The sequence below is a fragment of the Phacochoerus africanus genome, chromosome 5 (genome assembly GCF_016906955.1).
Source record: "Phacochoerus africanus isolate WHEZ1 chromosome 5, ROS_Pafr_v1, whole genome shotgun sequence".
NCBI classification, from domain to species: Eukaryota; Metazoa; Chordata; class Mammalia; order Artiodactyla; family Suidae; genus Phacochoerus; species Phacochoerus africanus.
In genome coordinates, this window is record NC_062548.1 from 73,526,762 (window position 1) to 73,541,041 (window position 14,280).

General features: G+C 41.6%; 1 protein-coding gene across 2 annotated transcripts in view; it reads right to left on the minus strand.

Moving 5' to 3' along the window:
* Positions 1–9,645: 9,645 nt before the first annotated feature.
* The window catches only part of STAMBP (STAM binding protein), a 29,518-nt gene continuing 24,883 nt past the window's right edge, over positions 9,646–14,280 (minus strand). For both annotated transcript variants that reach the window (XM_047781758.1, XM_047781759.1), the window contains exons 8-10: positions 13,730–13,842; positions 13,038–13,137; positions 9,646–10,302 (exon numbers count right to left, since the gene is read on the minus strand). In XM_047781758.1, the coding sequence (XP_047637714.1) occupies positions 10,246–10,302; positions 13,038–13,137; positions 13,730–13,842 (270 nt within the window). In that variant the 3' untranslated portion in view covers positions 9,646–10,245. The remainder of the gene's footprint in view (positions 10,303–13,037; positions 13,138–13,729; positions 13,843–14,280) is intronic.

Sequence of the window (14,280 nt, forward strand, 5' to 3'; positions counted from 1 at the left end):
TGATAAGGGAGGTGTTTTAGGTGGGGTTGTCAGGGAAAACCTTTGCTAACTGCCAGGTGCCAGATTCACCTTGGTCCTCAGCCTAGAGAACCTCTCCTGAGTCATTTGGTACCACTCAACTCCCCTTTTCTAAACTGTTGCTTTCCTTGGTTTCAGTGACAAGATAGCAGTGACTCATCTTGTCCTCAATGTCTCTTGGTTTCCTCCTACCTCTCTGACCTTCCCCTTTCAGCCTTTATTGCAGGCACATCTTCCTCTGTCCACCCTGTTGGGCAGCACAACCATCTGCCTTGGCAGCTGGAAGAAGAGCTTGACTGCTGGCTCCCTCTGCTGAGAGTCCTTGCTTGTATTCAGACCTTAGGCACAAGGGGACACTGGGGTGGTGGCACGGGCCCAGGGTACAATGTCTGAGTCAAGGCGTTGAGCTGGTTTCCTACAAGGTGCAGGTTAGGGCACAGATCCAACAGGCTTTCTAACACATGACTCAATACAAGATCCCATGGTTATTCATGTTACAAGGCTGGATTCCAGATCTGAGAGGCACAATGAGTAATACCAAGCATATCCTGTAAGCTGAGGCCCAGCTTTTAACGCCATGCAGGCAAAGGTTAACCAAAATATTCAACTCTGGATTAAGGAGTAAAGATTTCTAAACAGTCATCAAAACCGTATGGTACTGGCACAAAGACAGAAATACAGATCAGTGGAACAGGATAGAAAGCCCAGTATTAAACCCATGCACCTACAGCCAACTAATCTACGACAAAGGAGGCAAGAATATACAATGGAGAAAAGACAGCCAGTGCAATAAGTGGTGCTGGGAAAACTGGACAACCACATGTAAAAGAATGAAGTTAGAACACTCCCTAACACCATACACAAAAATAAACTCAAAATGGATTAAAGACCTAGATATAAGACCAGACACTATAAAACTTAGAGGAAAACATGGGCCAAACACTCTCTGACATAAACCATAGCAACATCTTCTCAGATCCACCTCTTAGAGTAATGACAGTAAAAACAAAAATAAACAAATGGGACCTAATTAAACTTAAAAGTTTCTGCACAGCAAAGGAAATCTTAAACAAAACTGAGAGACAACCCACAGAATGGGAGAAAATATTTAACCTCCAAATTTTATAAATACCTCCTACCGCTCGATAACAAAAAAACAAACAACCCCATCAAAAAATGGGCAGAAGATCTAAACAATTCTCCAAAGAAGACATATGGATGACCAAAAAACACAGGAAAAGATGTTCAACATCACTCATTATTAGAGAAATGCAAATCAAAAGAGTATGACTTCTCACTCAAATCTGGAACAAGACAGGGATGCCCACTCTCACCACTGCTATTCAACATAGTTTTGGAAGTCCTAGCCACAGCAACTAGACAAACAAAAGAAATAAAAGGCATCCATATAGGAAGAGAAGAGAGAAAACTGTCACTGTATGCAGATGACATGATACTATACATAGAAAACCCTAAGGACTCAACCCCAAAACTATTTGAACTGATTAATAAATTCAGCAAAGTAGCAGGATATAAGATTAACATTCAGAAGTCAGTCGCATTTCTATATACCAGCAATGAAATATTAGAAAAGGAATACAAAAATACACCTTTAAAATTGCACCTCAAAAAATCAAATACCTTGGAATACACCTGACCAAGGAGGTAAAGGACTTATATGCCAAGAATTATAAAACTTTAATCAAAGAAATCAAAGAAGATGTAAAGGAATGGAAAGATATTCCATGTTCATGGATTGGAAAAATCAATATTGTAAAAATGGCCATACTACCCAAAGCAATCTACAGATTCAATGCAATCCCTATCAAATTACCCATGACATTTTTCACAGTGCTAGAACAAACAACCCAAAAATTTATATGGAACAACAAAAGACCCAGAATTGCCAAAGCATTCCTAAGAAACAAAAACCAAGCAGGAGGCATAACTTTCCCAGACTTCAAGAAATATTACAAAGTCACAGCCATCAAAACAATGTGGTACTGGTATCAAAACAGACAGACAGACCAATGGAACAGAACAGAGAACCCGGAAAGAAACCCTGACACCTATGGTCAATTAATCTTTGACAAGGGAGGCAAGAACATAAAATGGGAAAAAGAAAGTCTATTCAGCAAGCATTGCTGGGAAACCTGGACAGCTGCATGCAAAGCAATGAAATTAGAACACACCCTCACACCATGCATAAAAATAAACTCAAAATGGCTGAAAGACTTAAATATAAGACAGGACACCATCAAACTCCTAGAAGAGAACATAGGCAAAACACTCTCTGACATCAACATCATGACTATTTTCTCAGGTCAGTCTCCCAAAGCAGTAGAAATAAGAGCAAAAATAAACCCATGGGACCTAATCAAACTGAAAAGCTTTTGCACAGCAAAGGAAACCCAAAAGAAAACAAAAAAACAACTTACAGAATAGGAGAAAATAGTTTTAAATGATGCAACGGACAAGGGCTTAATCTCTAGAATATATAAGCAACTTATACAACTCAACAGCAAAAAAGCCAATCAACCAATGGAAAAATGGGCAAAAGACCTGAATAGATTGTTCTCCAAAGAAGATATATAGATGGCCAACAAACACATGAAAAAATGCTCAACATCGCTGGTTATAAGACAAATGCAAATCAAAACTACCATGAGATACCACCTCACAGCAGTCAGAAGGGCATCATTAATAAGTCCACAAATAACAAGTGCTGGAGGGGTTTTGGAGAAAAGGGAACCCTCCTGCACTGTTGGTGGGAATGTAAACTGGTACAGCCACTATGGAGAACAGTTTGCAGATACCTTAGAAATCTATACATAGAACTTCCATATGACCCCGCAATCCCACTCTTGGGCATCCATCCGGACAAAACTCTACTTAAAAGAGACACATGCACCCACCCGCATGTTCATTGCAGCACTATTCACAATAGCCAGGACATGGAAACAACCCAAATGTCCATCGACAGATGATTGGATTCGGAAGATGTGGTGTATATATACACAATGGAATACTACTCAGCTGTAAAAAAGAATGACATAATGCCATTTGCAGCAACATGGATGGAACTAGAGACTCTCATACTGAGTGAAATAAGTCAGAAAGACAAAGACAAATACTATATGATATCACTTATAACTGGAATCTAACATCCAGCATAAATGATCATCTCCACAGAAAAGAAAATCATGGACTTGGAGAATAGACTTGTGGCTGTCAGACGGGAGAGGGAGGGAGTGGGAGGGATCGGGAGCTTGGGGTTATCCGATACAACTTAGAATAGATTTACAAGGAGATCCTGCTGAGTAGCATTGAGAACTATGTCTAGATACTCATATTGTAACAGAACAAAGGGTGGGGGGAAAAATGTATACATGTAAGAATAACTTGACCCCCATGCTGTACAGCGGGGAAAAAAAAAAAGAGTATGAGGTACCACCTTACACCAGCCAGAATGGCCATCATCAAAAAGTCTACAAACAGTAAGTGCTGGAGAGGGTGTGGAGAAAAAAGAACCCTATTATGCTGTTGGTGGGAATGTAAACTGGTGCAACCACTGTGGAAAACAGTATGGAGATCCCCTAGAAAACTCAAAATAGAACTACCATTTGATCCAGCAATCCCACTCCTGGGCATCTCCAGAGAAGACCATGACTCAAAAAGACACATGTACTCCAATGCTCACTGCAGCACTATTTTCAATAGTCAAGACATGGAAACAACTTAAATGTCCATCAACAGAGGAGTGGATCAAGAAGATGTGGTACATATACACAATGGAATATTACTCGGCCATTAAAAGGAATGAAATAATGGTATTTTTAGCAACATGGATGGACCTAGAAATTGCCATGCTAAATCAAGTCAGATAATGAGACACCAACATCAAATGCTATCACTTACATGCAGAATCTGAAAAAAGGACGCAATGAACTTCTTTGCAGAACAGATACTGACTCATAGACTTTGAAAAACTTATGGTTTGCAAAGGAGACACGTTGGCGGTGGGGGAATGAGCTGGGGGTTTGGAACAGAAATGCTATAAAAGTGGGTTGTTATGATCACTGTACAGCTATAAACGTAATAAATTGAGTAATTAAAAAAATAAAAATAAAATTATGCCATGTTTCACTGTGAAACTAAAGAAAATATGGAAATAAAATCTAAACAAAACTTAAAAAAAAAAGATTTCTGTGAAGAGGTTCAAAGTTCTCTTCTTTCATTTCAAGAAATAGTTGGAACAAAAAAAGTGGGAGGTTCAAACGGGTGTGGGGGAGACAAAGGGATAAAAGGTAAAATCTCTTTAGGTCCTGCTCTGGGAAAGTAAGTAGAAATTTGGAATGTTTCTACTTGTTCTTGAGTTCATTTTTCTTATTTGTTTGTATATCAATGTAGATTTTTGGTTTGCTGTTATTCTGAATTTTTGATATGAGTCTATATATGAGATTAAGTTGTTGGTCTCTTAAGTGCAAGTGCATCTCCAGTGTCCTGCATATGTACCCTTCTCTTCTCATGAATTCTGATTTTGGTTGCATAATTGTGCATGGATGATTTCATATCTTTACTGTATAAGTACCTTTACTGGGGAGCTTTGTCATTTGTGGTATTTTTGTTTCTGGTTGTGGCCTTTTCTTTTCTGCCTAGAGAAGTTCCTTTACTATTTGTTGTAAAGCTGGTTTAGTGTTGCTGAATTCTTTTAGCTTTTGCTTATCTGTGAAGCTTTTGATTTCTCTTTCAAATCTGAATGAGAGCCTTGCTGAGTAATCTTGATTGGAGGTTTTTTTCTTTCAATCACAAGTATATCATGCCACTCCCTTCTGGCCTGCAGAGTTTCTGCTGAAAAATCTGCCAATAACCTTATCGGGGTTCCCTTGTATGTTGTTTGTTTCTTTTCCATAGCTACTTTCAATATTTTCTCTTTGTCTTTAATTTTGGTCAGTTTGATTAATATGTGTCTTGGGGTGTTCCTCCTTGGGTTTATTTCATATGGTATTCATTGCACTTCCTGGATTTGAGTGCGTGGTTCCTTTCCCATGTTGGGGTAGTTTTCGGCTATTATCTCTTCGAATATTTTTTCTGTCTCTTTCTCTCTCTCTTTTCCTTATGGCACCCCTATACTACGGATGTTGGGGTGTTTAACGTTGTCCCAGAGTTCTCTGAGACTCTCTTCATTTCTTTTCAATCTTTTTTCTCGTTTCTTTTCCTCATTCGTAATTTCTACTAATCTGTCCTCCACCTCACTTATTCATTCTTCTGCCTCCTGTATTCTGCTGTTGCCTGCTTCTAATGAATTTTTTATTTCAGTTATTGTATTTTGCATCTCTTCTTGCTTGAGTTTTGTATTTCTTTGCTCAGGGTTTCCTGTAAATTATCCATCTTTGCCTCCAGTTTATTTCCAATGTCTTGCATCATCTTCAGCATCAACAATCTAAAGTCTTTTTCCTGGAGGCTGAGAATTTCCTGATCACTTAGCTGTTTTTCTGGGGTTCTTTCTCCCTTGCCTGAGTTATAGTTCTCCGCCTTTTCATTTTTATAGGTTTTTGGTATGGTGACCTTTTTGCATACAATAGAGTTATAGCCTCTTACTTCTGGTGTCTGGCTCTCTTGTGGCTGAAATTGGTACGGGGGGCTTGCTGTAGGCTTCCTGATGGGAGGGGCTGGTGCCGGCCCACTGGTAGGTGGGGCTGATTCCTATCCCTCTGGTGAGTGGGGCTTTGTCTCTGGGTGAGGTTAGAGGTGGCTGTGTACCAGGGAGTTCTTTAGGCAGCCTGTTTACTGATGGGTGGGGCCAGATTCTCCCAAAATGGCCACCTCCAGAGAAACACACACTTTCCAAGAGCTTTGCCTCCAATGCCCTTCCCCCAAAACAAGCCACATTCACCTGTTTTCCCAGGAGATCCACCAAGAACTGCAGTCAAGTCCAACCCAGATTCCTATGAAGCCTTTGCTTTGCCCTGGGACCCAGTGCATGTGAAAGTCTGTGTGCACCTTTCAAGAGCAGGGTCTACATTTCCCCCATTCCTGTGGAGCTCCTGTGCACGAGCCCCACTGGCCTCCAAAGCCAGATGCTCTGGGGGCTCTTTCCCCCAGTGCCAGATCCCAGGCATGGGTATTTGACGTGGGGCTCAGAACTCTCACTCCTGTGCATGAGTCTCTTGTGATACAGTTACTTTCCTGTCTGTGGGCTTTCCCACCCAGGAGGTATGGGGTTGCTTATATCACATAATCGCCCCTCCTCTTGATGTGGCCTCCTCTTTGTCTTCGGGAGTAGGATATCTTTTTGAAAGTTTCCAGTCCACTTGGTTGAAGGTTGCTCAGCATTTGGTTGTAATTTCGTTGTTTTGAAAAGAGCAGTTGAGCTCCAGTCCTTCTATTCCGCCATCTTAATCTTCTGGAATGTTTCTACTAGTTCTTGAGGTTCTCAGTTTTCCAGCTCAGAATATCGGGGCAGACTCCCCAAAAATATTTGGAGCTGAGGCCCAGTTAGTGATAAAGAATGTGAATAAGTACGAAGAGTCCTCTGGCTGGAAGTGGATGGGCTAGAGGTCCAGTAGGTGGAAGCGATGGCACCTCAACTCTAACGTTTCCAGAGATACAACTAACAAATACCTTTAATCTTTTTTTTCTTTCTTTTTTATTACTCAATGAATTTTATTACATTTATAGTTGTACAACGATTAAGTACCTTCAACCTTTATAGCATCTTCACAACTCACATAGTTGCATATGGACTTGATTCTGTCCTCATTTGAAGTAGGCATATTAGACAGATCCCACTTTATAGATTTTAAAGCAGTTTGGGAAGTTAAGTGACTTGCTGGTGAATGAACAGCTGTGTCTAAGAAGCAAAGTCTTAAATGTTCCATCTGGCACTTCCTCTCCAGAGGATAATGTTCCGATGGTCCTGATCCAAGGAGGCCTTCTCAGTGCCCGCAGCAAAGCTCCTCACAAAAACAAATAAGCCTTGCTTCTCAAGTTCTACTGTGGGCTTGCAGGCTTAAAAGATCCTTGGACAAACTGGTCTCCAAACCCAGATAGGGTTAACACACTGAGACACAGCAGGGAGAGGTTAGGAGACACAATACCAAACGACAGACTGTTTTCTAGGAAACAACATCTGGTCTGGTTCTAAAACTGTCCTCAAAGTCCATCTGAAAGAGACCAAAGTCACAGGATTCACTAGGCTCTCATGTCACTAAAGCTTCACTCCTAGCAGTCTCCATTCAACCCCCACGTGAAAAATTTCTTCAACGGGGGTAACTGAAACCCAGAAGAAGTGATCAGCAGTCAAGGGGACAGGCATTAAGATTTTTTTTTTTTGATGAAAACTTAAATTCACTTTCCTAGACACTTTCAAATACACATTAGCGTATTATTAACTAGTACATTACATCCCCATGACATTCACTTTTTTTTGTCTTTTGTCTTTTTTAGGGCTACACCCTCAGCATATGAAGGTTCCCAGGCCAGGGGTTGAATCAGAGCTGAAGCCAATGCCACAGCCACAGCCACAGCAACTTAGTATCCGAGCCGTGTCTTTGACCTACACCACAGCTCATGGCAACGCCAGATCCTTAACCCACTGAGCAAGGCCAGGGATCAAACCCACATCCTTCCACAGAGGAAGGGTGAAGTGAGGCACTAAAGCTGGCCTGTTCAAAGTGTCTCTGCCATAGCTAGACTGTACCAAGTCTCAAGAGAGCATCTGCAGGCTGATTTCCTGCACCTGTTTAGGCACTGAGATTTCTCGTGTACAGGAGCAGAGACAAGAAAATGTGGCCATTTTCTAAACAGCAAATGATCAATGTGGTTGCAGTCTATGATACAGTACCCTTTGGTTCAACAAACATTCCTTGAATGTCTATGATGTGCAAAGATTGATAAGAGAGCTTGCAATTCTTAGGAATGGTGGTTTTCAACCCTGGCTGCACTTGAGAACCCTAGCAGCTTTAAAGACAAAACCCAAACCAAAACCATGTCTGGGTCCCACTCCAGAGAGCTGGATTTCATTGGGGGTGGGGTGGGGCATGGGTATCAGCATTCTTCGAGAAGTTCTAGAGGTATTTGAATGTGTAGCCAGGGATGAGAGCTTTATATGGCCATATTTAGAAAGTTCACAACAAAGGCTAAATTTAGATTTTAAGAGTAATTGAAAGCTACTGTATGTTTTTGAGCAAGAGAGGAAACATGAGGATGGTTGTAAGGTGAGAAGCTTCTACCTGTACTAGGCAGAAGAGACTGGAGTCAAGAAACATGAAAAACAAAGAGGGCAGATAGAAGCCTATTACAACAGTTCAAGTAAGGGGTAATAAGGTCCTAAACTAAGCGGTCGTCTTGAGAGTGGGAAGAAGGGGTGCACTTCCTGGAAAGTGCGGGGCCAGGCAAGTAGAGGACTGTCAGGGGCTGGGTGGAGGAGTCCAGGCTGCCTCTGAGGCCACAGCAGGGAAAAGAGGGCAGTGACTACAGAGGTACTCCTCCCCTTGCCCAGACCCACCTAGCTCGACATCCCCACCTACTCCAAAGCTGCAGAAGAATTTCCAGTATCTTCAGAGTCAAGAACCTATATGAAGGGGAATATAGAGACTTGGTTCTTTCAGGGGAGTAGTTTGAGAGCCTCTAACCTAAGCAATAAAGACCTAAGACCTAATATATTCTGGACACAACATTTTATTTCTTTTTCTTCTTCTTTTTTTGGCCATGCCCATGGCATGTGAAGTTCCCAGACCAGGGACAGAACCTGTGCCACGGCAGCAACCCAAGCTGCTGTGGTGACAACACTGGATCCTTAACCTGCTGCGCCACAGGAGAACTCCTAGGACACAAAACTCTTAAGTGAGGCAAAACTTTATACATTTGCAGATTTTTTTTTCCTTCCACTGAATTTTGATAGGAAAAAAAAAAATCATTCTCCTCCCTGACCTGAGGGGTCACAAAAATACCACTATTTCATTTCTAGGCTCAGCTCGCAGGAAAAATACAGAATCAATTGCAGCTTCAAACATCTTCCTAGATGTTGCCTACGTTAGAAAAGAATAGCCAACACAAATAAAACTAGTAGGGTGGGGTGGCATGCGAATATAATCATTTATTTGGAGTGTAATCTGGTACTCCAAACAAAGGCCTTATTATCCTCTGTTGAAAGCTTTTAGGGCACAAGGAGGAAGTGAATGGGATGACCCACTTGAGACAGCACCAAAAGAACAGAGGTGATGTCACACCCCTGGAGGATGGCAACAGGCAGAGGGAAAGGACGGAACAATTAAAAGTGAACTGGGACAGGAGATCCCGTCGTGGCTCAGAGGAAACGAATCTGACTAGTATCCATGAGGATGCATGTTCGATCCCTGGCCTTGCTCAGTGGGTTACGGATCTCATATTCCTATGGCTGTGGCATAGGCCGGTGGCTACAGCTCTGATTTGACCCCTAGCATGGAATCTTCCATTTGGTGAGGGTGTGGCCCTAAAAGCCCCCCCCCCCCAAAAAGTGAACTTGGACATACCTTCGATGTCTGTTGATTTCAAATTCCATTTTCCCCTAATAACCAGACCTTTTAGTTTACCTGTTTATACAATGCTCGATCCAACAGATCATTCTAGAGCACAACAAATATATATAAGTTAATTGTTACTTTATTGTAGAAGAAAAAATATCCTGAAATATCTGTTAAATAACAGTAATTACTGACAAAATCATTCTTCAGGGTTTTCGAGCCTTGCCATCTGGTCAGACATAGTGAACTCTCCCTCAGCCTTATAATAAGCTTCATTAATATTGCCATAAACCACAGAAAAATCCAAAGGTTTTTTAAATGGCTTCCAAATGTCTGCATAGATGCCCTTAATTAGTCCAAAGGTAAACAATAAACAAGTTGGCAGAGAAATCAGAAGGATATCTGAGAGGGAAAAAAACGTTAACAATTGGTGAATTTAGAACAAAGGGTATATGAGTGTTCATTCCATCATTTTTTCACCTTAATTTTTTAGTTATAGGCAGACTGAAAAGTTGTTTTAGCATGATCATGCTATTTCCCAGATGTGCCTAAAAAACATATTCTTTTCAAACCAGAAATAGAAAATCAGTTCTCCCCCCGGTGATACTCACTTTCTATCCTGTTTAAAAAAGCTTTCAGAGCTTTCTGGAAAGCCTAAATTAAGGGGCTACAGTACACTGATATGGTTTTATAGTTCTTGGGAGGTGTCTGAGTCAAACTCTCATCGAAGGTCTATGATGGTCACTGCTCTGTCCACAACAGTCACATGGTTGCAGCTCTGCAATAGGAGAAAAAAGAGAAAGGGAAAGTTCTGGAAAATTCTGGGAAGTCATCTTTTAAAATTCCTTACTTAAAATGTTCACTTTGGGAGTTCCCGTTGTGGCACAGTGGTTAACGAATCCGACTAGGAACCATGAGGTTGCGGGTTCGATCCCTGGCCTTGCTCAGTGGGTCGACGATCCAGCATTGTCGTGAGCTGTGGTGTAGGTTGCAGACTCAGCTTGGATCCCGAGTTGCTGTGGCTCTGGTGTAGGCCGGCGGCTACAGCTCTGATTGGACCCCTAGCCTAGGAACTTCCATATGCCGCGGGGGTGGCCCAAGAAATGGCAAAAAGACAACAAAAAAATAATAATAATAATTAATTAATTAATTAAAAAAAAAATGCTCGCCCTGGCTAGTGGTTCCCAGGCTGGCAGCCAGATTGCTACTTACCTGGCATTTACGCTAAGGGCTTCAGGGAGTATTCCTTTCACCAATCCAGACCTGTAGCCTGAATTAATGTGGGCCCACATGTCTTCATTTATTTTTCAAATGTATGTATGTTCTAGAGTCATTCATAAAAAATACATTTGTTGCAACTCAGATTGGATCCCTGGCCTGGGAACTTCCACGTGCTGTGGGTGTGGCCAAAAACTACACACATAAATTAAAAAGTATATATATAAGTAACTATGTTATTTTATTTATAATTTTTACAAGTTAAAGATGTCCTTCACAGCAAAAAAAAGAGTATATACACACACACATTTAAAATTCACTGCAGTTTTTGGGGTCGTTATGTCAACCTGATAATAAAATATATCCACCCTCATATGGGAATGTTCCCACTTGGCATGCATGCACAAGAAGTCATTCTAACTGAAGCCTAGGCATTTTGAGGGGATTGTGCAGCCTCTTTTTCAACATTCTGGTACCTAGACATTTATTACATTCTAAGGCAGACTAACCTATTTATGAGCGGATATGTCTGAAAGTTCTTTCTCATACCCAGCTGAAAGCTATCATTCCACAGGGTCTAAGTTTCAGTTATGGGAGTGATACGAAATACCCCTGATTTTTTTTTTTTTTTTTTTGTCCTTTTAGGGCCGCACCTGCAGCATATGGAAATTCCCAGGCTATGGGGTCGAATTGGAGCTGTAGTAGCCGGCCTACAACACAGCCACAGCAAAGCCAGATCCGAGCCTTGTCTGCGACCTACACCACAGCTCATGGCAACACCGGATCCTTAACCCACTGAGAGGTCAGGGATCCAACCTGTGTCCTCATGGATACTAGTTGGGTTTGTTAACCACCGAGCCAGGACGTGAACTCCGACCCCTGATATTTTTTACTCGACAGTTCTTCCAATGCTTACAGTCAGTTGTCACATCCTTCCTGGCGATCCCTCCAGACAGCCCAGTATTTTTTTTTTTCTTTTTTTTTTTACGGCCATGCCTGCTACATATGGAAGTTCCCAGGATAGGGGTTGAATCAGAGCTGCAGCAGCTGGCTGACACCACAGCCACAGCAACGCCAGATCTGATCTGCATCTGTGGCCTACACCACAGCTTGTGGCAATGCCAGACCCTTAACCCACTGAGGGAGGCCAGGGATTCTCATGGATACTAGTTGGGTTCTTAACCCACTAAGCCACAATGGGAATTTCACCTCCAGTTTCTTTTTTGTGACTAAGTTCTGAGTCTCTTTTCCATATTGGCCACTTTTCACTGGACACAAAAGAAAATAATAATACTCCATGGCCAGCATGGAGTGAAACAGTACTACTGCATTAGATTTGAGGGGAAAATTGAAACATACTTATCTCATCAGAAACTGAAACTTTTTATTCACAGAATACCATTTTGGGGAAAACAAACTTTCTAAGAAAGAAGGTCTTAAAAAGCCCTATTATCTATACATGTAAGGATAACCTGACCCCCTTGCTGTACAGTGGGAAAAAAAACAAACAAAAAAAACAGTAAATCCAAAAAAAAAAAAAGCCCTATTATCTAAATGAAATTTCAGAATCAAATATACCTTACCTATCTTAAATGCCTTTTTCCCTTTGAATTCAAATCTCTTGTTAAAGTGCGGGCTTAGGAACTGAGGTTGATGAAGAAAAAATACTAACCTTTAATAAGCAAGTTACTGCACTTGGTACTTTCTGTACATTACTTCATTTAATGCTGTCAATAATCACATCAGAAGGTATGATTATTATTATTACCTCTCCATTTACAGATGAGAAAGCTGAGACCCGGGAAGGTTAAGTAACTTGATCAGAGACACAGAGTCCTTAAGTAACAGAACTAAGACTCAAATCCCTTTTTATCCTACACAATTCCCATACATATCTTTATTATGACAAAGCTGATCTTCTATGTGGTTTAGAAAGGACAATATGCCTTATCAGGAGTTCCCATTGTGGCTCAGTGGGTTGCAGACCTGACTAGTATCCATAAGGATGTAGGTTTGATCCTTGGCCTCACTCAGTGGGTTAGGGATCCCGAGTTGCCATGAGCAACTGTGGTGTAGGTCACAGACTTGGCTCAGATCCCATGTTGCTGAGGCTGTCTCACTGGCTAGTAACTGTAGCTCTTATTTAACCCCAGCCTAGGAAATCTAGATGCCGTGGGTGCATCCCTAAACAGAAAGAAAGAAAAAAAAAATATATATATATATATATGCCTCATCAGCTCTGATGTCCTGCCTGCTTAAAGCACAGCTCTGACTTTTTTCTACATGGATACATACACAGAAGAGAGGTGGATCCTTGCTGTGTGGATGAAATCCTTTCTGGCGACAGGAAGAAATCTCCTCTAGTCCATGGTCAGTTAGTCTAAAGAATCCAGTTCTGAAACAAAAAAAAGCAGGTCCAGAATCAGGCAAAGATGTCCCCTCAATCGCACACACACACACACACACACACACACACACACACAGACATACACACACATGCACACACACACAGAGCAGAGCTCATTTTGAGACAGCTTCAAAAATATGCCAGCTCATAGGTCTCTTCTCTGGTGAATGAATCAGAGGTAGAAAATGACTCATCACAGCCACCACACTAGTTTTGCGGGAGATTTCATAGTAAATAACAGGATTTAGAGTGAAAGGAAGTTAACTTTCGGAGATAATCTGTTGGGTTTTGAAATTCGCTAATCTGACCTCAATCTCTTGAAATTCCTACTGCTTCAAGTCCAACACTTCAAATTTCAAAAGTCCTTTTCTTAGAAAAGCACTTCAGTCATTGCTTGGATACTTTTTTTTAAACAAGCAGAGTATGTTTATGAGGATATAGGGGTTTCAAAAAAAAAGCCTTTTGGAAAAGCCAATCAATACCATAATCTATATATTTTACAGAGAACAAGGTCTTAGAATGGCTTCCCCCCCCCCCCGCCCCCGCCACTAAAACCCTGAACCGCATGCTTTGTACTTACTCCTGGAACTTGGGGGAACAAACAATGGCTATAGACTCTGGCAACATCATCTGGTAGGAGCAGTGAGTGTGCAGGTCAACGCTGGAGAGGAAGGCAGTCTGTGTGGGATGAGTCTGAGCAGAGAAAAAAAGCCAGGGACCCCTTCAGTGAGAATACACAGCCAAGCCTGGGCCATGAAGGAAGCTAAAGCCAAATAATTCTCAATAACTTGCAGCAATCTCTTTAAGTGCAAAGCCACGAGCAGCCATGAGGAATACACCTGAAGTTCAGAATAAGTAATGAATTTCCTTCCTTCACATACTCTCTTCACTCCCATAACCTCTAATTGCCCATCGAGACTTATCTGGCTCCTCACAAGCTCTCTCTGCATGAGAGAGTCACCCATACTGCAAGAAGATGGCACATGCTGCCTAATACTTCAACATGGACTTAACAAACCACAGTTAGATGAATGAGTCTTCGTCCTAACAGAGGTGTTAAAAGTCCAGCATGAGTCCGGGGCTTTATAGACAAAAGTGGCAAAAGGTGTCCTGTGGTTAAGGCATATCATC